We start from the raw sequence: 26,219 nt of genomic DNA, 5'->3' as shown, positions 1-26,219 counted from the left end.
ATTGGACTGCCTTCAGGGCTCTTCAAAGAAACGACTTTTCAAACGTAATGGCTCGAGTTCCTAGTCCCCGTTTTATTTCCTGATATAAAACGCGGCAGTGTTCTAGCGGTGTGACTTGAAGCTTTGTCTATAGAGACCCTTATCTATCTGCTTGGGCCCACACCATAACTCTAAGATGTCCCTTTTTACCAAGGAATTCCTGCTTAACTGAATCCCGTAATGACGTGCCGTGATAGTCATGCCAAGGGTAGCTGCATGTGACCATCAATAGCGAAATTGATTTATACTTCTTTCATGGTATTAACTGTCTGCCATTTTGGACTTCGACAGGTAATTTCCATACAGTTTTCTGCACTTCGTTTCTATTCTGCAGTGTGGAGCAGATCTCAAGATGTAACTCCGTCGGAACCATTTTCGTGGACAACTGTTTCGCTGGTCTCCTTGTTTGTGTAATAGGCCAGAATAGCTTACGCAGTAGTCATTCGGAGAGTGAATTCATTCCTCCTACAGTTTCAGTATGCGTGTAGGAAAAACGAACAACGGAAAAGGGTCATAACATCCTACCCTATAACGGTTTAACATTTAGGCGTCATTTGACGACACTCACCTATCTACAGCTTTAGCAGAACTGGTCTTTGTTATTAATGTAATCTGGTTTAATTTGTAAATATTTCTCTCTTTCGAAGCCAGTAGAAACAAAATGCTCTCAATATAGTTTCCACAATCCACTCAGGTCTACAACGCTCTTTCCACTGCCTACATACGCAGATCTGCATCTTGCGCAAATTGAATCTACTAATACTTCCTTTCTTTAAAATCATCTCTAGAATTAAATGATTAATAAGAAATTGAATTTAAATATTCGCATTTCCTACATAAGCACATTTCACATTCGATATACCTCTCTCATGGTAAAACTGAGCCGCTTTCGAACTTTTTTTTTTCCTTTTTAATTTCAAGTCTACTATTACATCTTTCAGTCTGTCGGGTTTCAGACTAAAGTTGAAGTTTGAAGAAAGATCAAAAAGCAACACTAGGTAGAACTTCGTTGTTCGTACCAATTCGAATTAATTTACAGGTCAATTAAGAACAATCTTTTAACAACGATGAATATAGTGATAGAAGTTATATTTAACCCTTTACTCCCCAGTTTTATTTTCTCTATAGGATGGCTCAACTATGCCGAGCATACTGTAGATAAATAAATAAAAAGTCTCTAGATCAGTGGTGTCCAATTATAATGAGCCTGAGGGCCATAATCGTCTTTGCTAACAAGGTGAAGGGCCTCAGCTAATAATAATAATAATAATAATAATAATAATAATACAAAAGAAAAATATAAAAATGTATTTGAAATATTACATTCAATGTGATAAATGAGGGTGACTAGGAAAGTTTACAAGGGCTGGGATATCTACATCCAATTCTGTTGTTGCGAGCAGCAGAAGATGTAAAAGAGAAGAATCTCCAAGGCTGCTTCTGAAGCGGTTCTTCACAATTTTCATGGTGAATTGGTATGGTTGGTTTGGTTTGGTTAATTGAAGTAATCGTTCTTTCAGCAACGATGCCTTGCCTATAGCTACATTACCGACTCCAGTGTTGCCTTGGATGTCCGGGTCTTTTTGTTGTACAGAAGCGATAAATGGATGCCTTATTTCGAAAGAAGAGTGGAAACATTAAAAGAATGAACATAAATGAAAATATTATCACTAATAACAATCTATGTTGTGAGAGCTCTGTGGGCTGCAGAAAATGGTTTGGCGGGCCGCCATTTGGACAACTCTGCTCTAGATGCTCTTCCTGATTTAGCGTACTCTTCGGAGCGTCTCTAAAGACGCGTTCCCCATTAAAGGCATTGATGAACTGCAAACAATGAGCGGGAACGAGGTACTTTTGAAATGCCTATACGAGAAAAGTCAAAAACTAACGCCTACCACGGCAGAAAATACAAGAGAATGCAATCCCATCGCACAATTCACTTTAAATAAACAGGTGGTATACTTTCGTTCTCACAGTTTTCCAGTTTGGCTTCGACGGTGAGATAACGAAGACACCATTTGACAACGTCGAGATACAAAAGTATCTACAATTGGCATCAAAAGCTGTCTGTTAAGGCCATAATTGATATCATATTGGAGACTATTGGATATCAGCAAATGCCCCCTCCCCCCAGCCAGGGTGTCTACTAAAATTCCAAAATGAAATTTCGTGACCTTTTCTTTACCAAACCATAAAATTTCCTAACATTTTCAAGAGCGAATTTGGGTGCAAATTAGGTCGAATTTTCATCCATGCGATAGACACATACTTTGCTTGCGATTTGGTAGCGTCTAAACCCGACCATAGACATTTTTGGTGGCTAATTTTGACGTTTTATAGAACAAAATTTTCCAATCTGTATTTACATTTGTAGTTTAAAAAGATCGTGACCCAAAAGCTAAATTTCATGACTTTCATGACCGTTTTCTGATTTCGTGACTTTCGTGACCGATAGACACCCTGCCCACCCCATTTTCCTCTGATTTTTCCATATTCAGTTCATGCAAGTGAATGACAAATTCTGTATTTCTAACAAAAAGCCCTTCATATACCAAATTTAATGTTTTTATGTCTAACGACTCAGCACAAATATATAATAATCGCTTAATATCCCTTCTCCCATTTTCTCATAAAACACACACATGGTGGCAAGGTTATGGCATGGTGCAGAAAACTGGCAAAACGGGTTGGTTCATCATGTCACATCAATTTCTGACTTGACTTTCGAACTTCCTTCCTGACCACTTCGGAAGGATTTTATGATGTGGAGTTAAACCTATTTTACATACTGTGGACGCGGTGTCCGTAGGATTAAAAAAAAAAAAAAAAACCTACATAAATAGATGCGGATTGACATTGAACGCGACGAAGATACGTTAAAACAGTAGCGTCCTTTAGAATTCAGGTTGGAAATGCCGCTCAGTAGTTTTGTTTTGAGATTTATAAACTGGCACAAATCAGCATGAGTTCCTTCTTGGGTTTTTCCTCGTCCTTAAGATGCCACACAAAAGTCCTTAAAATAATTTGGTCAGAGCAACAGCACCTGAAAACTCGGATTCCACAAATGACAAAATACAGACTACACTGCTTTACAATAAATTTTTATAAAATAACTGAGAAAAGTCATCGCCAAAAGACGTAACTTACCTGTCAAAGATCCTAGCTTCTTTCAATACATTTCCTAAGTTAATATAGGCATCCAAGAAATTTGGATCCAAAGCAACAGCCTTCTCAAAATGGTGGATCGCCAGCCATATCTCTCCTTGGGCGTTGAACACACAACCCAAATTGCTCCACGCTACTGCAAAGTCTGGTCGTGTTTCTATAGCTTTCAAGTAACATGCCTAAAGGTTAGGAAGGAAAATATAAGGTCCAGGGCAAATGTAAAATGAGACGGGGAGAGAAGGGAGAAAGAAATAACCCATTAGTTGGTCGTTTCATGCTGTTTTGAACATTTTTACTTTTCATAAGAGGCAGTAATCTGCCTTATTATGACCAATGCTGAAATGCTCATACTAGTGTTTAGCAGAAAATTCGCAGCGCAGCTACCAGTAATATGATGCTTTAAAAAGTGATAAGGAAAGAAACCAGAATACGTTCAATTTAAGTATATACAATTTAAAAAAAAAAAAAAAGCTTTCTTAAAGATAAAAAATATCGTTTTAAACAACCAGTAGCGTACTTTATACATGTTGTTATTTTTAAAAAATGAAAGAAGAAAAGCATCACATTACACTGGCAACTAGAAGACGCAAGCGCAGATCTCTTCGCGCGCAAGTCCCTAAAGCGCAGAATTTACAGAATAAGAAAGGCTAAAAAACACTACCTATCCATCTGTCCCAAGTCAGCCTCCCTCAATTGTGAATGAGTTCAGATCCCATTCATTTTCTTTGTTTAAAAAAAGCATACAGCATAGAGCATGATAAAAATTGTACTCTATAAGAGGTTGAAGTACTTTTCTGTTTTACTTTTTCCTCTTTGTCAACAAAGACAAATTCTGCTTGAACTTCGATGGGAGACTGACACACCTATGCTTTGTTACATTACCTGACTCATCCGTGGTCTCATTAAAAACCCCAAGTGATTGACTCTATAACCAAGCCACTACATTTACAGATCACTAGCAGCAGGAAAGTCCACGTACTTCTCAGCAATCCTGACGGAACAGCTGGGCCATTGCAAGTAAGGCAACCCAATCATCCTCAAGATCTAGTTATTCACAGTGGGGAGAAAAAATAAAAAGGACGTTAATTAGTATCTGTTAAAGTAAAATAAAATTTCCTTAGTCGCCATAAATGCCGTGTGCTTTAAGCTCCAAAGATTATAACTCGTTTATCTTCAAGAGTTTACAAAAACATGACAACTTATAGTTTCATTCAGTTTAAAGCTTCACCCGTATCTCCTGCAAGTTATTCGAAACTAAGTTTCACAAGGAATCAAACCGATGACCACATATCAAAATGTTTACTAACCATAGAGAACTCCACGCTTGATCAGTTAAGCATTAAGACAGGAGACAAATTAAACTCACGTAATTTTTGAAGTTATAATTAAATGAACTTTCAGGTTTAGGCACACACGGCATTTACAGATGTAAATATTCCTTCACACAGCCATCAACACTTTATCATCTGCAATCAACGGATTTCTTTTCCTTCACTTTTTTTTAAATGAAAACTTTAGAAAGAAATAGTTTTGATGTTTTTGAAAAGTGAAAGACATGTGTATTCCGGGAAGAGTTTTCAAAAATAACTGTTTACTTGTTGGACACTTTCAATGTTCTCTTGAAATAAAACCAGTACGGAAAAATGAAAGTTACATGTAACGTATTCAATATTTAATCCCAGTTTATCTCCACTAAGTCTTTCCATATACCATGTATTTTACACGAAGTGTGTAAAGCATTGAATATAAACATCCACTTTTTGAACAGGCTACTCTTTCATTCAAACTGGAAATGTATTATTAATACATACATACATGTTTGATTTTGAATTTATCTGGCAGTAGTACGACCCAACAATGGGGAAAAGGCTCCTACGTGTATATGATAATTCGGGTACTTGGAGAACGTTATCTTACGGGATGTCTACTAAAATTCCAAAATGAAATTTCGTGATCTTTTCTTTACCAAACCATAAAATTTCGTAACACTCAGAAACTAATAGTAGTACCTATATTCTTTAGCACTTATCTCTACTTTCAAAGACTGTTTCCTGGAGCGATAAAAACTTGGTATCTTCCCACAGTTGAATAAACTGGTTAGATACATAGGTGGTTTTGTCGATGCGATGCGGTGCGATTTGCATCGCTACTGCTCACTAACGCCAGCTGGAGGACAACCTCAAGAGCGGATTTGGGTGCAAATTAGGCCGAATTTTGATGCATGCGATGGAAGTGTCCTTTGCTTGAGATTTGGTAGCGTCTAAAGCAGACTATAGACATTTTTGGCTGTGAAATTTGACGTTTTATACGACAAAAATTTCTAGTCTCTACTTATATTTGTACAGATAAAAATATCGTGACCCAAAAGCTACATTTCTTGACTTTTATGACCGTTTTCTGATTTCGTGACTGTCGTAACCGACAAATACCCTGTCTTAATAAATATAAGCTAATGCCACTTTACACCACTGACATCAATATTGATATGAACCGGTATATCCCAGAGAGGATTATGGGATCACGGCTGCTTAACCAGTCAGGTACTTTGAAATCCACGCGATCTTCATAAATGTAAGCTAATAGTACTTCTTTCATTAGATCACTGACAGTTTCCATACTGATTTGAAGGCTACCTCTGATCGTTTTCATCCAATTATTATGTGAGAATACTCGCTAACGACAAGAGACTAGGAAAATGCTAATAGGAGCAGTACGTGTTAACTAATTACTATCTAAGAATTTACATCTATATTTACTCAAACCAGTAACTCCCACAGGCTGATAATATACGAACTATCTTACATTATTCTTACTCTAACTTAAAATATACAGTGAAACCTAATGTAAGGCTAGTGTTGCGTTGTATGAAAATTTACAATTTACGCATAAGCAATGACGTGTGACTTTCTTTAGTATAAATATTGTACTGTTCCTACGATAAAACCTAAGAAAAGTACATACTTCTAATCTGAAGCATTACAATCAACAATTCACTAGTAGTTATCTCAATTAATTATACATAATTTCCTGCTTTATTTATTATAAACCTAATAACAGACATTAGCACTAGTTGCTTAATGTTAAATTATACTAGACTGTCTTTTTTTCTCGTATTTACCACGTAAATACGATGTTCGAGATCTGACAGGTTTAGAAATACTATCCTAAAACACTCACATTTAGGCTTCGCCCTTTCACAAAACTGCAGACAGTATCAACAGAAGGGACAACGAAATTCATCGAGCTTTTACATGACTTACAAATAACGACTGAACCTTCAAACCTTAGTGATATCTCGGTATGTATCCTTGTTTTGTTACTGAATTCTAATCATAACATTCGTTTCTTACGTTTATTACGCTTCCATAAATTCTATCCTATATAATATATAACCCTGTTTCCACAGCTATCCTTAAGGATTTTCGGATGGAGATCAATATATATTTTCCCTTCAAATAGGATTTCCAAAACACATTTGTTAGTGGTGCCTTACGTAACAAATCCAATGTACTATCTAAGCTCTTTAATTTTCTAGTTTCAGCAGTTTGGCCTAGGCGTTAATTTGTCATGATTTCTTAATTTATATAAAGTTTTCCTTGCTTCCATTTCATATCTATGGTTTCTAGGACTAAGTAGTTTTTCCTTTACATTTGCAATTTTATTCTTTCCGGCTTACGAAAAGCAACTTAAACAAGAAGGAAATGTGTACATCCTCAACATTTTTGGTACTCGTCACTGGATATACAGATGGGCAATTATTTATTCATTTAATAATATCCCTGTGTTCATCAGCAAATATTCTATACTTAGATAATTTTTGCATCATGATATATATATTTCATTTTTGACAATGATTTTCTATATTATTCTATTACCTGGTTTCTTATATCTAATCAACTAATAACCTTATTACAGCACACAATCTATATAATCCTTGAAACCAATTTGCTCTCTTTTGTAAAATATAATGCTAAGAACTACACTCCTATAACCATTTTAATCTATTTTTATATACGCTTAGTAATTAGATATAGTATCAATAAAAATCTGACGTAGTAAAAACATGCTTATGGTAAACTATTAATAGAAATCCTCTGTTCTAGCTTGGAACACGTACAATATGTACTATATGTAACACATTAAAACGCTACAATTATCGCAGAGACAAGCATTTCTAGCTTTACTTTTTTATTTTCTTCCATCTGTTCCACTAAAAAAATCTCTACTAGGCATCTTGTATAACTTAAGAATTAAATTTAAAGTTACAAGTCAGCATTCTTGTTGGCAATATTAAAATAAACGTATGTTTGCTTTACATTCCACATTATTTTACGCTTTCGATATTGTGGATATTTGCATTTACCGGAATCCAGCACACTACAATTGAGAGTCGTAAGGAATCAGTTATTCCTTAGAAGGCATTATGTCGTACACTTCAAACTACGTGGGTCAGTCAGAAAGTTAGTTGCACTTCTTCGTAAATATTTTCGGTCAAAGGCTATTTTCATGAAACTGTGTGGCAACACTGCAGATATGTAGCTGTATCGTGTGACGTAACGGCTTTCACGAGGAAGATCTGTTCTCATAATCAGTTGTAAACATGTCTCGATAGCTGTAAGTGGCGTCCACATTGGATATGCGTGCAGTCTGCAGTTGCATGAAGTGTGTGGTGAAAATGCAATGTCACGTCAAGCTATAGCGAAGTGGTACAGCGCAACAAACGAGCGAACTTCTGACAAAGTTTAGGTGGGAAGTGTGGGATCGCTCTCTTTATAGCCCACACTTTTCACCGTGTGACTTCCATATATTTGGTCCCATGAAAGACGAATTTTCAAAGCGACGATACCATTCGGATGACAAAGTGAAAGCTGCAGTCCAAGAATGGTTATCGGACATTGGACGGGATTTCTTTGCAGAAGGCATAAAAAACCTGTACCACGCCTCGACAGGTAATTTCGTTGAAAAGTAGATTGTGAATGGGACTTCAATACAAATAGTTATTGTAAAATTTCTATCCTGTTTTATTTTCTTAAGCAGTGCATCTAACTTTTTAACTGACCTCGTATAATCTCTGGTGAATAAGTATATTCAATAAAGCATGGAGAATGGAAAGCTCTCTTTCTGTGCATAAAAATTTTCACTTAAAAAAAAAGACAAGATAGGGTCTGAATGTTTGTTGTTGATATGACAGCTAGGAATATTAAAAACAATTAAAAAAAAAAAAAGCACACATTTTGATTAAAGTCATATCAGAAACCTTTCCAGAATAAAAAGAACGGGAGAAAAAAGAATAATGACGCACGGCGCATACTACTCTTTAAAATGCTGTGTTGTTATAAAAAAAATACAGCTTAACAATCTTACTGTAAAACAAGATCTGAAAGATTAGAATTGAAATTTGGAGTATCTTAGAGAGAAAAAAAAAATTACAACATTAAAAAGAGTAGTAACTTATAGCTTGCGCATAAGCTAAAGAACGATGTTTAAGAACCTGTATTTCAATTGTTTATAAAGGGCCTTACTGCTTCTTCGGCTATAGGAAAATCTTAGAAAAGCATATCAATGGAACATGAAACAAACAAAAATATATTATTATCAGAATTGAACGTTACAAGGTTTAGACTTAAAACATCTTCCTTTGGCTTATTTTCCCATCGCATGCGCAGTTAAAAAACGAGACATACAAGCTCAGAATATGATCAGACGACCTCTTCATTCTGACCTTGTGTGTGAAGTATTCCTGAGGGCCATTTCCCACATAGCTACCACAGCAAAGCGATGCTGTAGTAAGTATGCCAGCCAAAATATCTCAGGAGAAAGTCTTACCTAAGAAACTATTTTCGCCACACTTCTTCACCGGTCCAGGTGAACCTGTGAAGAACTAACTTGGAAGTAAAATAATGTATGAAAGTATGGTCAACTGGTATACAGCGACCTCATACAGAAAAGGTTTCTGATATTGTGGTGCACAATGTGTATTGTTCTGAACAAAACAAAAATATACTCAGGTATTTCAAATATAAATAAAATTCCTAGCTATCATACATATTTTAACACATTTTTGGTCATTTATGGATTTACGAAACAGTTATTCTTTAAAAACTCTCATTTACGTGTAAGTGGTGTGCATGTATTATATGATACTGTTTATGTGTGCATTTTTTAAAATTCCTGCAAGTCATGAACTTTGTAATTTAAAGAAAAGACAGTTAAGTTTTTTTTAAATATATATATTTGTTGTGTCAAATTAAAAAAAGGAAAGAAACCCTCGGACATCAACATTATTTGCTGTTTTATCTTGAGTGACATGCAAAGGAAAAGATGTGTTGTTTACTCAGATAAGGCACTCATACACACATACACACATCCACTTGCAGGATTTTGCAAGGAAGAAGGAAGAGAAAAAGGAGAGAAATCCTTGATAATTGTTTGTTCATCTGTTTTACCTTAGCTTCATCCAATCTGCCCAACGCCTTAAGCAGGTTGCCTAGATCACTTCGAACACAGTACAAGTCCTGCAAAACAAGAAGAGAAGGAAAAATAATACGCTAGTCACTAATTGAATGTAAAGAACATACAGGGTGTCGCACGAAATGTTTTACTATTTGTTTTGTTCATTACACATATATTTATCATCAAAATATTACAAAATTAGTGCAGAATTAATTGTATGAGCAAGGAAATTTAATTCAATGTAGTATGTGCTCAATGTGATCACCAGTTTGTTTCACAATCTCTTGTAAGCGAACCTTTACATTTGTCAACTTCCCTGCATAAGCCTTTCGAAAATAGATGCACAACTGCATGTTGAAAGCCCTGAGTTGAGCTGCACTTGCAGGCTCCCTTGCGAAGACATTATCTTCCAAGTAGTCCCACAAGAAGAAATCACAGGGATTGATGTCACGGCTATGCGCGGGCCATTGTCTCCCACCTTGGTGACGAACTGAGTCAATGTTTTCAGGGGTGCGGATACTTGGTTCGCGCCGTCGATTCTTCACCACAGAGCCAGTTGTTTCAAATTGACAATACATTCTCTGAATAATCTGTTTACATGGAGCCCATTTGTACGAGTGTGCACGAAAACGTCTTTGTGTCGCTACAAAATTTCTCGTTTCTGTGAAAAACAGTACAACTTTCACTTTCTCTTGAAGACTCAATCTGCTCTTATGCGACATCTTGGAAACTGCTGTTTGGTGCCAAGTAAATATTCGATACTAACTTCTCGTGACATCTACTGCATCTTCCATAAACCAAAGTACACGAATACGAGTTCTCAACATTCTATCTATAATTCTAAATGGGTAACGAACAAAACAAGTGGTGTGCCATTTCGTGCGCCACCTTTATTAATTATCACAATACTGACCTTGGAAGTACTTCTGTGAACATTCGAAGTTCTGCAAAAGATTATCTAATTTTCAAGTAAATTTATTGATTGCTCTTCTTCGGAATGGTTTAATATGGCTTAAATCGTGTTATATAGCTGGCTAATCTCATCTCATACTAACATATGGTACATCAATGGTAATAAATCAATTACGTAGGTCTTTGGATCCTAGTAGTTAAATAACAGAAAAACTTTAAGCTCCAGTTATTTTATAATTTACAGATTAATAATAATATGAAAATTTTGCTTTCTTCTTCATCCACACAACACCAGTCAGTATTGTAATAATGAATAAAAATTTGCATTATCGGCAAATCCTAATATTCAAAGATTAATACTACGAAAAACAATAAAATTAGAAACTATAATACGTAGTAGAGTGGATCCAAGTATACATCACTCCATCTAAGCCAGACAGAATCGAAAGTAATACAAGCACAGAAACAACAGCCGAAAGAAAGCAATTGAAGGTATAACCACTATATAGATTATTTCTGGAACAAAAAATAAAATGAAATCCTTAAGTTTTACGTCTTAGGAGACGGTGATGATGAGAAATAAGGGAAATGATGGAACGAAGACAGTGGGAGGAAAGAACCCCGAGAAAACCCACGCATATCATGTTTGTCAACCACAAAGTTCACTTGGCACGAGCTGCGATCGAACCTAGGACCCCCATGCACTAGAGGTGAACCTCTACCACTGAGCCACCGCGGCTCCAATTTCCGGAACAAGTCAACCAAGAACATGTAAAACATAAACACAACATTTCAGTGAACGAAAGACTCCAGAGATAGAAAGCTTCATACAAGAAATAAAAGGCAAAGAAAAAAAAAAATATTTCCATCATGTCCAAGCGCCAAGTGTTCTTTTCAGGAGAAATATTCAATGGAATGGTCATTTATAAAACGAGGAAGAAATGATCATGAAGTGAAGAGTAAAATGTGTAAGTGTTACATTAATATAGCGCATGGGGGAAAAGCGGATATCAAAGAACACATAGGATGCGAAAAGAGTAAATTAAGCATTAGCACTTCAAAAAGACTGGACAGTTACTTTGCTTCCAAATCTTCGGAACAGGAAAAACTGGTACAAGCGGCTGAATTAACAATGTGCTCCCATACAAAGAAACATATGTCATTTAAATCGACGGATTGCACTAGTAAGTTAAACTGTAAAACTTTTAGTGATTCCAAAACAGCAATAAACATCGCTTTAGGGAGAACTAAAGCAACTGCGATAGTAAAATCCAATTTTGCTCCGATCAATACGAAATAAATATGTGATGATATAGAAAATGTCCACTGTTTCAGTAATACCACAGTCGCTAGTAACTGGCGCAGAGAAAATTTTTAGTACTTTACACCCACCGTAAAACTGTTTAAATTATATTTGTTAAAAAGTGAAACAGCCTGTGGAATAAGCAATTACTGCGTTAATACATTAGAAGAAAATAACATTGATAAGCAGGTGTAAAAGTGAATCTGAAAGGGTAGGGAGACGGTAAGTAGCGGTATGACGTTACACCGTCCCCCTGCCTATCTTTGCCCATTGTAATTCTTTAGGAACTGGGGGGACGGCATTCATTTCTTTGGAAATGGCGGGACGGAGTCCCCCTCCACTGTTACCCCTGTTGATAAGAGTAAACACATTGCGCTCTGGGGTGATAATGCAAATATAAACTTTGATGGCATTCAACGTACGGGTACAAACAATGTGTTAGCACAATTGAAGAGTGAATTGAATCCAAATCTTTTGGGTTTTGGATGTCCAACTCATACACTTCATAATGCGGCGATGACAAAAGCTGATGTTTTCACTGTAGATGTGGAGACAGTTATAATTAAACGTGTCAATTACTTTTCTATATATATCTTGTACCACAGAGCGTCTTATAAAGTTTTGCGAATTTGTGGATGTAGAATACCGCACATTGTTCTCACACAAAATCTAGGTGGTTATCTTTGTTTGCTGCAGAAGAGAGGGTATTGATACTTTATGATGCACTTAAACAAAACAAAAACATCAAAAGTTTTAAGAACCCTTTGAAAAAACGCTAAGTGAACCATATCTTTGGTTTGTATACAGCCAAATGTGTGTGTTTAATTGACAAATACTTAAAATAGAAAAGAGAGATATTAGTGTAATAGAGTTGTTGTAATTTTAGGACACACTTACATTGATAAACCAAAGGAAAGAAGAACGGTTTCTACCTGTGAAAGTGGAATCTTATGTGAAAATAGAAGACGAAGTATCAACTTTAGTCATACAAAAATTTTATGTTGAATTGGTTGAGTTCTATGAAACATGTTCTGCTTATTGAAAGATTAGGATAACGACACTCAAGGATCTTTAAATGGATGATGATTCTCTATCTTTAAATGAATGCTGCTACGTTCCACACCAGTATCGATTGAAGTGCAAGAGACGGTTAAGTTTATATATATATAATAAAAGAATTGACGATTCAATATTGTTCGATCATTTCCTTTAATTAAAACAACAAAGAGAAGCAATACTTGTGAAGGAGAAAAACATTTGGAATAGTAAATCATGTCACGGGAAGTAGACCTCTTTTCTGAACAGTGCGAGTGTATGGAGCAGTACTCGGAATTACTAAGACTGTGTGAATTTATCCTCAATGTTTCTGGGTGGACAGATTAAGGAAATCATCTGCATCTGTCAACAATTGAGGGGAAAAATATGTATTCTACAATCGAACAAGCTGCTTAGAATTCTTTGATTATGTAAGTCAGCGGAGAGATCTTCTGTGTAGGACTTCTAAATTAGATTATTATCAGGAGTGGGAGTAATAATTTGAATGTGCGTAGCTTATTGAATTTATTATAGATGGTGTAATGTTCTTTCTATAAATGTATTACTTGAAAATAAAGCTCATATATGATATTAGTTTGTTACAATATAGTGACAGTATTACCACATATATATAGTGTATGGGTGTGTGTGAGGAAGAGAGATAGATATATACATCCCTTATGGGCCTTCATTTGTGTTAACTGTGTATAGAATGAACTGGAAAATTGTGAGTAATCTGAAAAAGACAGATAATTAATTGATTCTGACCAAATTAGTAACAATCCTTACTTTTATATAGCCTGATATTGGTGTCCCGGTTTTTCGTTTATAAAATCTAGAAGCCCTAAACATAACAATACCAAAAATAACAAACCTGCAGGAAAACACATGAGGAAAATAAAACAGAAAAAATATGAACTAGTAGCCCAAAACATAAGAGTACAATGAAAATACAAATAATAATAATAATAATAATAATAATAATAAATAAAAATAAATAAAAAAATAAAATAAAAATAAACCCAATCATAATATCGGATATCGTAGTGATCCACAAGACGTCCGAAAGGGCACTATAAACCACTGGAATTCAGGGTATTGGATACATGCAGGTTTAAAAAAAACTTTCTGCAAACCACGGAAGAAAGAAAAAAATAGAGAGAAACAGTAATCTACTTGGACAGCCCGTATGTTACAGAGGTTGTTTCCGATCTATGGTGACGAAATTACACACCTTGTGCAACACCACCAAGCGGGAAGGGAAGGAAGCTGTCTAACGTATAGGCACCTCGTACCACTTACAGCGTGACAGGTGTGGTTAAGTGCATATCGGGACAAGTGCCGCCTTAAATAGGTACTTATTGAGAGGGCTACATAACTACCTTTTCGACGTGAAATAGTTACAGTGTCAATTATCAAACTGTGCAAGGAGCGTGTGTATTCACTGTGTTCAAAAATGGCATATCGCGAGTGTTGAAAGGGGCAGATAAGCTGCCGTGTCGTGACAAAACGCTGTAACTTTGGCGCAGCAGTTTTGCGAAAAAGAGCCGTAAAGTTTTCATCCGAAAATGTGATCTGTATCGTGTAAAACCAGTGTATCTTGACTTTGGAAACACGTGGTTACATGTAATGTTACGTAAATGCATGTTGTGTGATTAAATTTGGTGAAAATTGATTGGTTGACCATTATTGCCTAGTTACACTGGTTCTACACGATACAGATCACATTTTCGGATGAAAACTTTACGGCTCTTTTTCGCAAAACTGCTGCGCCAAAGTTACAGCGTTTTGTCACGACACGGCAGTAAGATGGGGCGTGGGATGATTCCTGTGGAACAGAAACAGGCCAACCCACGACCTAGCACTAGCACTACATGAGCTAGAAGTCGGGGCTCTAGTCACAAAGAGAATCCACCCACACAGAGGAGTATCGCGAACCGGCCACAGACATCACTGAAGACAGTGCACACCATCATCTACAGTGATTTGAGATTGGAAAAGCGACGGAAGGGTCGTGTTCATAAGCTCTTGCCAAAACACATCGGGAACGTCACTCCAACTGTCGAAAGCCCTATGAGTGCTACCTGGCCGGTGACAAGTAGAGGTTTGATGTAACACAGGACGAGGCATATGTTTCTCTGGATGACTGTCACAAGCCAAGTGCAATTTCTTTTATCGATCGACAGATGCGACGGACTTTCACAGATGGTTCACTAAATGCAAGGAAAGTTTTCGCAAAGGTTTCATGATCATTGCTGGATACTCGTACCAGGGCAAGCTGACCCTTTATCGTGTAGCCAAAATACGAAGGTCAATTCAGAATATTATTAGGATAACGTCCTGACACCCTTTTATCGGCATAACTTTCCCCATCTCTACGGGAGGAACAAGAATCGTGTGTAGGCGTATCAAGACAAGGCATCAAGTCACACACTCGCTCAACCCAGCCTCTTTCTCCAACAAATGGCAACAGAAACTGGAAATCGTACCATTCCATTCACAGATATTTCAATGAAGTCCGCTGATGCGTCACCGATGGACTTTGCGCCTTCGGCCTCCTGAAACGAGCTTTGTCTCACAAGAGATCCCGCACCGTTGAAGGGCTATGGAAAACCTGTCATGAAGAGTGATTGCAGCTTAAATTGACTATACCGTATGCCAGTCTCCTACAGTGGAAACTTCGCTGTCCAGCAATTGCCAAAACGCATGGTCACCAAATAGAGTACTTTCGATGGTGGCGACATAGTTTCTCTTAAGGTTAAGTGCAGTTTGAAATTGTCACCATAGATCAGAAACAACCTCTGTACTACATCGCCTGCTCAGGTGGGAGTAGAGAAAATCACACAATAACAACAATGTGATTAGTACTAGGAAAATTAAGGATTGATGACTCAACATGCCCACCAGGGTGTCTACTGAAATTCCAAAATGAAATTTCGTGACCTTTTCTTTACCAAATCATAAAATTTCCTTACATTTTCAAGAGCAAATATGGGTGCGAATTAAACCGAATTTTCATCCATGCGATAGAAACTTATTTTGCTTGCGATTTCGTAACGTCTAAAGCCGACCATAAACATTTTTGGTGGTGAATTTTGACGTTTTATAGAGAAAAAAATTCCAATCTGTACTTACATTTTCACAGTTAAAAAAAAAACCGTGACCCAAAAGCTAAATTTCGTGACTTTCATGACCGTTTTCTGATTTCGTGACTTTTTCGTGACTTTTGTGACCGATAGACACCCTGTACACAGTCACTCCCTGTATCAGAGTGATAATAACGGTACGTTATCATAACGTTACTACAAAGGTACCACACACGTTGCAGTGTCGATACCTGCTAGGTTTACCCGTCTGAAAGTGCAATACGAAGAAATAAACAGAATAATTTTCTATATGGATTTTTAACTCAAATGTTCAAGGTAAATAAGAATTTGTTGCCTTTCACACAACTTGTTTCGATCCCATTCTTACTCGGATTTTTGATTGTTTTGAAGCACTGAAGCTGTCAGTTAATCAACACATATTCCTTACAGTACGTTAAACTACGCAGAAAAGGGTCATTTAATAACGGTAAAGTAGCGAGGAACATACACCAATGTGGTAAAGTTCGCTGTCAGGTGCTACCGAAATGAATGCCTCATGAACTATCTTCCATATGTCTGGTTCGGATAAGTTTTAGTCGCTGCTTTCAATGTATCACGTTAAAGGTTAGTGGTTGTTCTCTACCAGGTTCTTCTTTCCAAGAGCACCTGCCCAACGCAATTTTTTTGAACTACGTTGGCCTGTTCATAGACATACTGTATTCTGCCTAAATGGTTGCTACAGCCACATTAATGCCAAACTTGTACTCTAAGTATACTCAAATTTTCATGTATTTATACATTCATCGTATGGAATTATCTGACTACTGCAGAGACACTATTCACGCAGTTAAAAACAAACTTACTAAGGTCTGCCCTTTAACGGGCGAGTAAACAATTTCTGCATAACTTTCAATGTGATCATATCTGGGTCAGAGTAACAGTCATTTAGTGACAGATGCCCTTTAGGCTAAAGGAAATTGACGATAAAAGCAAGTGAATAATGATGGAAGAATTGGTGGAATGAGAATGTTGGAAGAAACGGGAGTGCCACGAGAAAACCTATGAACATATGTTAATGTAGAGTTTAATGTTAGCACTTGTTTGACCAAAATAGTACCCTTCATCAAGAACTACCACCAAGGTAACAAAACCTTTTGACCCAACCTTTCAGTAGCTATTATGCGAAGAGAACACTCCACTGGATGACGAACCATAACACATGTTGTTCCAAAGGAAAAATGAAATGAAATTTTGGAGTTTTACGTCCCACGGTTATGCCGGTTAGGCTAAAGGAGACGGTGATGATGAGAGATGAATGAAATGGTGGAATGAAGAAAGTGGGAGGAAACGGGAGAACCCCGAGAAAACCCACGCACACGGTGTTTGTCCACCACAAAGTTCACTTGGAAGGAGCGTTGTTCCAAAGGAAGCCAACAGCCAAACGTATCCATAAAAGTCAGGCTTGCCAAAGATTTTTGGAGCATGTTAGCTTGTATGTTTTACAAGGATGGTTAGGAGACCAAACTGAAGCGTCATATCAGGCAAAAAGATCAAAGCAATAATGTCAAAGTGATCCAGAACATGATGAGGGTCCCAGAAAAACTTCAACAAATTATAAATGCTGTGTATTTTAGTCTGCCGGGATGTACTTTTCCATTTTGTTATTGCATGCGAGGGAGGACCCACAAGAAACCGGACTTTCGTTCAAAAAAAATCAGTCTCCTTCAAAGTACTCTCCATTAAATGCGATGCATTTCTCCCATCTTCTTTCCCACTGTTTGAAGCACCTCTGGAACTGGAACTTTTATATCGTCCAATGTACTCTGCGAAGTTCTTTTTACAGCCTCTACACCAACGTTTCCCAAACTTTTTCAACTTGCGGCATAGCATGGGTGGAACTTGAATTCTCGTGGCACAGTCATAGATATTTGTAAATATAAAATACCGTGGTATTTTTTCTGTGATTACTGATCTTCCCACAGAGAAGAAAGCTCGATCACTGGTTTGCCCCCGTGGTAAATCATTATGCTTATTTTTCATTCTAATTGAAAAATACAAAACAACTGCAATGAAATATTGGACACAGGTTTTTACAAATATGCTTTCTTTTTCGAAAACTGTATCCAACCTTTCACTGAAAAGGAAGCACTAAATAACGAACGAACAAATGAATCTCTTGTACTTTTAAAAGACACATGTAGGTAATTTGTATGCATGTTTGCTTTGTCGAAAGGACTGAATGATATTTTAAAATATCAAGTTACGAAATAGTCTGCAACAATAAAGCAATAATGGCCATAACAACGGTAACATTAAAAATGTACAGAAAAGGAACACGGTATGAAACTTAAAATTGTATTCATAGCAATGTGAAATACGAATATAATTTTTACCTTATGACTTGCAATTTGATAGCTATTAATAATTTTGTTTCGATTTTCTCGCGGCACACCAGCGGTCCATTCATGGCACACCAGTTGAGAAACTCTGCTCTACACCATTAAAACATTTTCCTTTTAGATTTTGTTTAATTCTCGAAAAATGTCATCATGTTGGTCAAAAAGTTTGGATCACTTTCAATCTGATTTTTCAAGTCCTGGCTCAAATTCAGACGAATGATTTGATCCTGTGTGAGCAGGCGAGAAACAAACTTATCGGCAACATGTCTCATTTGCAAAACCTCGCGTTGGCACGAGCTCCAAGCCACTCCTGCCTGGTTTGAAATATCATCAATCATGAAACGACGATCCTCGCTAATTTTGGGGCAGATTCGTTCGATGTTTTCGTCGTTTCGAAATGATGAAGAGCACCCAGAACGAGCATGATCTTTAACACTCATCTCACCACACTTAAAGCGCCCAAACCATTCAAAAAATTGTGTACGGTTCATAGTATCCTTCTTGAAAGCCTGTTGAAGCATTTGATAAGTTTTCGTTTCCGATTTTCCAAGTGGGAAACAAACACACTCCTTGTTCCTTTGAATCTGCCATAACGATTTCGCAGGTGCCAAACGAGAACAGTTGAGAAAAACAATAATAAGGTCAAATGTTAACCTCCTACGCAGACGCCGCTTGGCCAACTGATCTGGGAAGGTCTCTACTAGACCCACCTAGCAGGAGAACTCTCGACTACGCCTAGGAACGGCAGCGCTCTTTCAATCCGGTTCCTTTTGGGTCCCCCCCTCGTATTCTTGTAAATGAGAAAAGCCAATCTTCATGTAGTGAGTTTGAGAAATAAAGATTAGTTGAGAAAAAAGATAAACGTGATTTTTAGTTGTGCACAAACAATTTACTAATCTGTTAAACGTAGCGTGTCTATACGTTCTGTGCTGCTTCTTAGGCGGAGTCATATACACGAACTGACACACTGATATTATTATTACTAAAAAGATGATATATCAAACATGAATGTATAGCTGAATATGTAGTTCGGGTTGCAGAAGCCTCTCTCACAGATCGAATCTACGTTATTTGTACCAAAGACTTTTAACTCTCACAGTCTAGCTACAAGATGCCTTCTTTGTTTTTGGATTTAGCGTGTACATTAACAGAATTCTTGGGATAAATACATAACTAGTAGCACTTCAGTATTTTAATGGCAACAGAGAATATCGTATTTTAATGGCAACAGAGAATATCGTATCTCAGCGGTCTTAAAACGCTAGACGGACTTTCTTAGTACAAGCACTTTGAGATATTCCGCTCAACTTGTGAAAAATAACACAGCATTTCCAGGAGATATCGCTAAGGGCAAGCTCCCATTCACATACGTCGCAACCCAAGAAATATGAATCTATTTTATTTCGCGAAGTACACACCACTATGTTGGATAACTTTCAAACCCACCATCTTTTAGTTAAAACATAAATTTAATGCCGATATCACTATTGCAGTGTTGGAAAAACTCTGAAAAAGCACATAGCAACTCAGCACCGCAATCTATAATCGCACCGAGTTATGTTTGAACATGGTGAACGTTTACGTTTCGAGTTGCATGTCTGATGTAGAAACATTCTCTTATTATTATTATTATTCAAATCATTATGCTTTTCCGTCAAAACAGGATAACATGTCCCAACTGTGGAGCAAAATGCTTATCAGTGATAGCACGGCCCTCAGGAACAAGCTCAAACTGTAAAATGTTATCAACATTTCCTCACACATTCTTGTAAACCTACCGTTTCAAGTAGGCTAAAGCTTTTTGTACTCGTCGCACCCACTGTTGCCCGGATGAAGAAACATCCTATACTCTCATTCCCTGTAATAATATGGGCACATCTCCAAAATTGGAAGTCAAAGAAAGCATCTGGATGGAAAAGAGCTTCTAACAGATGGTCAGATCTATATTAGCCTGCTCAAGCCACTTTTTAGAATTCTGCATAAGAACAACGGCTCTAAAGCGAGAGTATGATCAGTTCTTGGGGAAGATTGGCCGAAGGACTGTTCCAAACATTAACATCAATGCCTCAATTTTGTACTTTGGTGGTGGTAATAGTGTACATAAATCGATAACAGATCATTATATCCTTCAAGGATGATGGTCAAAAACTGTCCTGTGTGTTAGCATCAGTAGTAGTGGTCGCTTCCCGATCGAACTAATCTGATCGGAGATGATTTAAGCATACTGACCACATTTGGATGCTGACAGTAGTCATGATGCAGAAAGCTCAAAAAAGTGAGATAGTGATGGTCGATCAATATTCTTGAGAAGTGTTCGGAAAACTGTTCCAGTTATTTAGTACTGGGGGGTCGTAGTGGTAGAGCGTTCATCTCTGGTGCATTAAGTCCCAGGTTCAAACCGCCAAGTGAACTTTGTGGTGGACAAACGCCGTGTGCGTGGGTTTCCTCGGGGTTCTCCTGTTTCCTTCCACTTAATTTCACCATTTCATTCATTTCTCATCATCACCGTCTCCCTTAGTCTAGCTGGCATAACCGGGACGTAAAACTCAAAGATTTCATATTTCATTTAGCATTGTAGCACTGAAATCTTCCTGACCAAAATTAGTTCACGACTTAACATGTTTTGATGTAAATTACTTTGAAGTGATCATGTCCTTAAGGAAAGGTAGCTGCAGAATTGTACCAAACACGACCCATTTCCATTTCTTCTGAATCAAACTAGACAGAAACAACTATTAAATCTACCAGTTACTGCAATTTTTCAAGACAGTTTCTGAGTATAGTGTTCTAGAAGACTGTGTCCCACTTTCGTGAACCCGAACGAAGAACGGTTTTCTTTTTTATAATTTTATAGGAACCTATACTCCACTTCAAGATTTTCTGCTGAAGAACAAGAATCCTGGTTATTAAAACTGTGACTTCATCTTTTCTTCAATTCTGAGCATAAAAAGCACAAGATAACATTTCGTTTTGAGATGACATTATTTCCATGACAGGATTCCAATCAACAGACGATGTCATGGAAAATCTGTCGAAACCATCTAGAAAAACTACAGCAGGAAACCAAGTGTTAAGTTTAACTAATTATTATTAATAAGCATCCATTTCTGTCATGACAACAGTTGTAAGACTCAGTGAGAAAACGCTGCACAGCAAGAGTGGTGATCAGGATTCACTGGCGACGTATATTGCTGTATCTCGAATGTATTCAAAGCGCTTTCACGTCCAATTACCAGACCATAAAGCTCCTTGAAACTGAAGTATTGTAGTGCGGAAAGTCAATGTTCACGCTTTTGATAAAGATAGACCTAGCCTTGCTTCTGCAAATGGATGATGAAATCCAACAACAAAATATTTTGTCCTTTCCAGCACCGAGATTATAGACAAACTACAGTTCAATGTGAGACCAGAATTTCAAGTACACGTAAATTGACCCAGAGTCCCCACACTAATAGTTAAGTACACTAATTGTTGAATCATAAAGTGCTCTGAAGACAGCTTCAAATATCAGCAATGAATTCTCATCAAATAAAAGCTTTAAAAACTGGAGAACTTTATGTTGAAATAAAACACAGAAAAATGTTTCTAATATCCCTGAAATTGTCTTTATTTAACGGTCATTTCAATGGCATTAATGTTTGAATATGATTTCAGGTATGTGGCCACCGCGGCTGGCACCTACATGGCGTAATCCAATTTTCACACACTCTTCGCAGTAAATCAGACTGTATTTCCGTAATAACGCGTCCAATATTGGCTTCCAAGTGCTCAATTGTTTCTGGTTTCTCGGCGTAGACATGCGACTTTACATACCCCCATACCAAATAATCTAATGGCAGGGCTCATAGTGGTCTGGAAATAGTTGGAAAGTGACCAAAAGCACACGGAAAAGTGACCAAAAACTCATCATGCCCCTTTTTTCCTTTGTCAATTTCTCCATCACCTCTCTCTCTCTGTTTGTTGTTTTGTTTCATCTTTTCTTCTTCATTTTGAGCTTCCTCCTTCCTTAGGTTTTCTAAGTATGCCTTGTAGTTACAGTAAGCAGACTTAGCAGATGAAAGAAGCTTCTGAGTAAGTGGAACCAGTTCTGGCCTATTTCCGAATTTCTTCATTCCAGACATTATAGCACTGAGAGTTCTCAAAGCCATGAAATATTCAAATTCATCACCTACTCTTAATAACATACAAGAAGCATACACAAGACGAACATGATGAACCACACAAACCAACACAACGTTGAGTGGAGTGTTAACTATTACGAGAGAAAACTAAAAGACTATTATGCTAGAAGAAAGAATACACAGAAGGGTTCTCAACCCAACCGTGAGAGTTTAAGCATCCACCAACCATCCACTGTGCTTTAAAAAGAATAAAAGCTGAAGTGAGAATAAAGTTGACTGTTTCAGATGTGGCAGCAAGTACTGAGGCTTTTAGAAGAGTAATAAGTAACAAGTTTCTTCCTTTTTCCATTTGTTTTTATATTTTTCTTAGAAACTACCAATGCAAAACATAAATCACACGAAAAAGTAACTTTACATCCCAGAAAAGTAACTTTTAGTTAAAATGACTCGCTATGAGCCCTGTAAAGGTGTCAAATCGCACGAACGAGGGGAGCCAGTTAACAGGTCAATTTCGTGAAATTAATCGTTCTTTTTTTTTTTTTTTTTTTTTTTTCAGTATGGTGCGCGCTGTGTGGCATGGGGTGCCGTCCTGCTGAAACCACATGTCTGCAACATTAATGTCTTTCAATTTGGGCACGAAAAAGTAATCATGTCCCTGAACCGCTCACCGCTGACTGTAACGTTCTGATCAGCATCATCAACACTACACTGCACATCTATCACTTGTGTCTGCACTGTGTGACGTTTATGGAATGCGTATTATCGTTTACAGTAAACGTATTGCAACAAAAACCATAGTTTCTCGAATTAATCGCTCTGATGGATGATTATGAGCACCGTAAAATACACGTAATGCCCGATGAGTTTGTCGGATTGAACTATGGTTTTCAAAATAAATCTGCACAATTTCAGGGTGTCTAAAATTCCAAAATGAAATTTTGTGACCTTTTCTTTACCAAACCATAAAATTTCGTAACATTCAAAAACTAATAACAGTACCTATATTCTCTAGCACTCATCTCTACTTTCAAAGGCTGCTCCCTGGAGCGATAAAAACTTGTCTTCTCACGGTTGAATAAACTTGTCAGATGCGTAGGTAGTTTCGACGATGCGAATGATGCCAGCTGAAGGAAATCTCAAGAGCGAATTTGAATACGAATTAGGTCGAATTTTCATGCATGCGATAGAACCGTGCTTTGCTTGTGATTTGGTAGCGTCTAAAAGCCGACCACAGACATTTTCGGCGGAGAATTTTGACGTTTTATAGAACAAAATTTTTCAGTCTCTACTTATATTTGTACATATATATATATAAAGCTAAATTTCTTGACTTTCATGACAGATACACACCCTGAATTTGCAAACGTTGCTCCGGCGTGAGTCTATTCATGATGAACTGCCAAATCAAACTAACATCAAAACAACCGAGAACTTTAATATCAGCTGTCACAGAAAACATTGTTGCAAATTTAAAGTTCTTCGAATCTTAAACACGTAACTCATTACAAAAGATTCAGAAGAGAAACTAGAACAACAAAAATAAGAGGATTTAAAAAATACTTACAGGGTTATACTGCAATGCTGTAACATACGCCTGCACAGCCTGTTCCATATCTCCAGCTGCAACAAGTGCAGCCGCCAGATTGATGTATCCATCAATGAAATCTGGTTTTAGTCTCACTGCATGTCTGTAGTTCTCCAGTGCTTCTTGCAACTGGCCTCTTTCTTTGTACACATTACCTAAATTGCTATAGGCTTCGGCTAGAAGAGGATTCTGTTTAATTGCTAACGTGCTAAAATGGGCTGACCTAAAAAAAACAAGACAAAACAATTGTGAGGTGAAGTAAAATACCAACTCCAATACAAGTAGTAAGTTATTTTAAAGTATATGACCGATGACTCCATACAGTGGAAGCCATCTCCGCTGGCCACCCTCAGTCCAACTAGAAAGTAGCAGAATTACAGAAAATTAGTGTTAATAATAATAAAAACGCTACAAAATTTCGTCGGCAATGTAAGACTCTCGTATCCACGAACGTACCAAGCGCGAGTAGCTTGAGGATGCCCTGCATGTCTATCGTACATACTCGTAAATATCCAACAGAAAGCTGCAAAACTGATCAAAAATACAACGCAGATGGGCTGTAAAATTTCTGAGAAGTTTTTTGCGTCGATAGGCTAATGGTGGTTCGCTTGCTTCCGCATAAGGACTAACAATAGGTCCAGTCCGAACAGCTGTTCTTGTGGCTAGTCGAATGCTCAGGTGATGAAGAGTGTGTTAGGTTACTATAACAGAAGGGAACGAGCAAATAAACAAGCAATACAACAGTTGTCTAACTTGGACTGAATAATAATATGCTATGATCGCAATAAAACTATGCGATCGGCATCCCAGGTGTAGTGGAACATTACTCGAAGTAAGGTCACACAGCTCGCAGACAGGAATACTTTCGAATGTGTGGAGCCCACCTTAACTGATGATCAACAGTGCAGCCGAAAAATTGGACTGTGTCAACAAATGACAGATTTGTATCACAGAGATACAAGTTCAGATCAACGAGGAAAGTTTGTTGATGGCAGATGTGCATACACTACTTCTTTTGGGCTAGAAAACCAAAAGCTTGTCTCCATAGACCAGCGAACACGACGAATTCAACGTGAGGTGAAACTGTTCAGTAATACGGCGGAAGGTATTTGAAGCGGCAATAAATAACTAGATCGTCAACACGCAGCACATCGTAGACAGGAGTCTGGATCTGAGGTACAAACTATTTACAACGACTGCAAACAGTTTAACACTTAAGAACAATGCTTTGTGGACACAATTTTCCTGCAGCAATCGCTCAAGACAAGAAATCATACATACCTTAAAATAAAGTTCATCAAGGAAATTAGCTAAAAATTGAACCACATGGCAATGAAGACGCCATCATATACAGGGCTCCTACTGATACAGGGAAATCTACTTCCTGACCTTTGGCAGAAAATTCCCTGACTTTAATCACAGGTGTCGGATGACGATGACATATAAATAACTGCGAATATTTATATGTGAGAACCCTCATAGCAGAACATGCCGCGATCTGCGATGTGATCGCAGAAAATTTGCCGCACCTGTGCAGAAAAAACAGCCAACAGAAAAGTATAAAAACATGCCTCCTATATGTAGATGTCTTAAATGGAGTGACTACTCACATAAATATAGTTTGAGCTTTTGACTTACAAAAGCTCATCGCAGAAAGACAAAGAAAGTTCTGCCATCGGAGTAAGAACATTTATTTTATAGAGACGAATAGTAATTAATTGCTCATACGTACATTCCACTTATCTCCCATAAAAATCTGAGCTACGTTCCATACTGTGATCATTAATATCTACCCACAAAACGTCTGACAATTAATTACTCTGAAGATATGATACTTCTTATACAGTCAATTAATAATGATAACTCTTTTAAAATATCCATATCCAGTTTACAACAAAGATATGTTACTTCTCCAATACTGCAATTGTTATATTCCCTACGAACATCTGACACTGAAACGTACACTACATATGAGACATCTTATACATTCATTAATAAAATGACAAGGCTAAACTAAAGAATCCACATATTGTTTCAATTAAGATCTGTGACTTGTGCAATATTGCTTATTTCGTTTTTAATGTCATCAATTTAACTTCTAATCTCCCTTTGCTTTATGTC

At 37.3% G+C, this 26,219-nt stretch overlaps 1 protein-coding gene across 4 annotated transcripts in view; it reads right to left on the bottom strand.

The window, feature by feature from the left end:
- sxc (O-linked N-acetylglucosamine (GlcNAc) transferase sxc) overlaps nucleotides 1–26,219 on the bottom strand; it is a 144,540-nt gene that overhangs the window by 99,776 nt on the left and 18,545 nt on the right. For all 4 annotated transcript variants that reach the window (XM_081727722.1, XM_081727723.1, XM_081727719.1 and 1 more), the window contains exons 3-5: nucleotides 24,078–24,321; nucleotides 9,651–9,719; nucleotides 3,187–3,383 (exon numbers count right to left, since the gene is read on the bottom strand). In XM_081727722.1, coding sequence (XP_081583848.1) covers nucleotides 3,187–3,383; nucleotides 9,651–9,719; nucleotides 24,078–24,321 — 510 coding nt within the window. The remainder of the gene's footprint in view (nucleotides 1–3,186; nucleotides 3,384–9,650; nucleotides 9,720–24,077; nucleotides 24,322–26,219) is intronic.

This window comes from Thermobia domestica, chromosome 10 (genome assembly GCF_964235325.1).
Source record: "Thermobia domestica chromosome 10, izTheDome1.hap1.1, whole genome shotgun sequence".
Taxonomy (NCBI): Eukaryota; Metazoa; Arthropoda; class Insecta; order Zygentoma; family Lepismatidae; genus Thermobia; species Thermobia domestica.
This window is presented reverse-complemented; position numbering and strand designations above follow the sequence as displayed.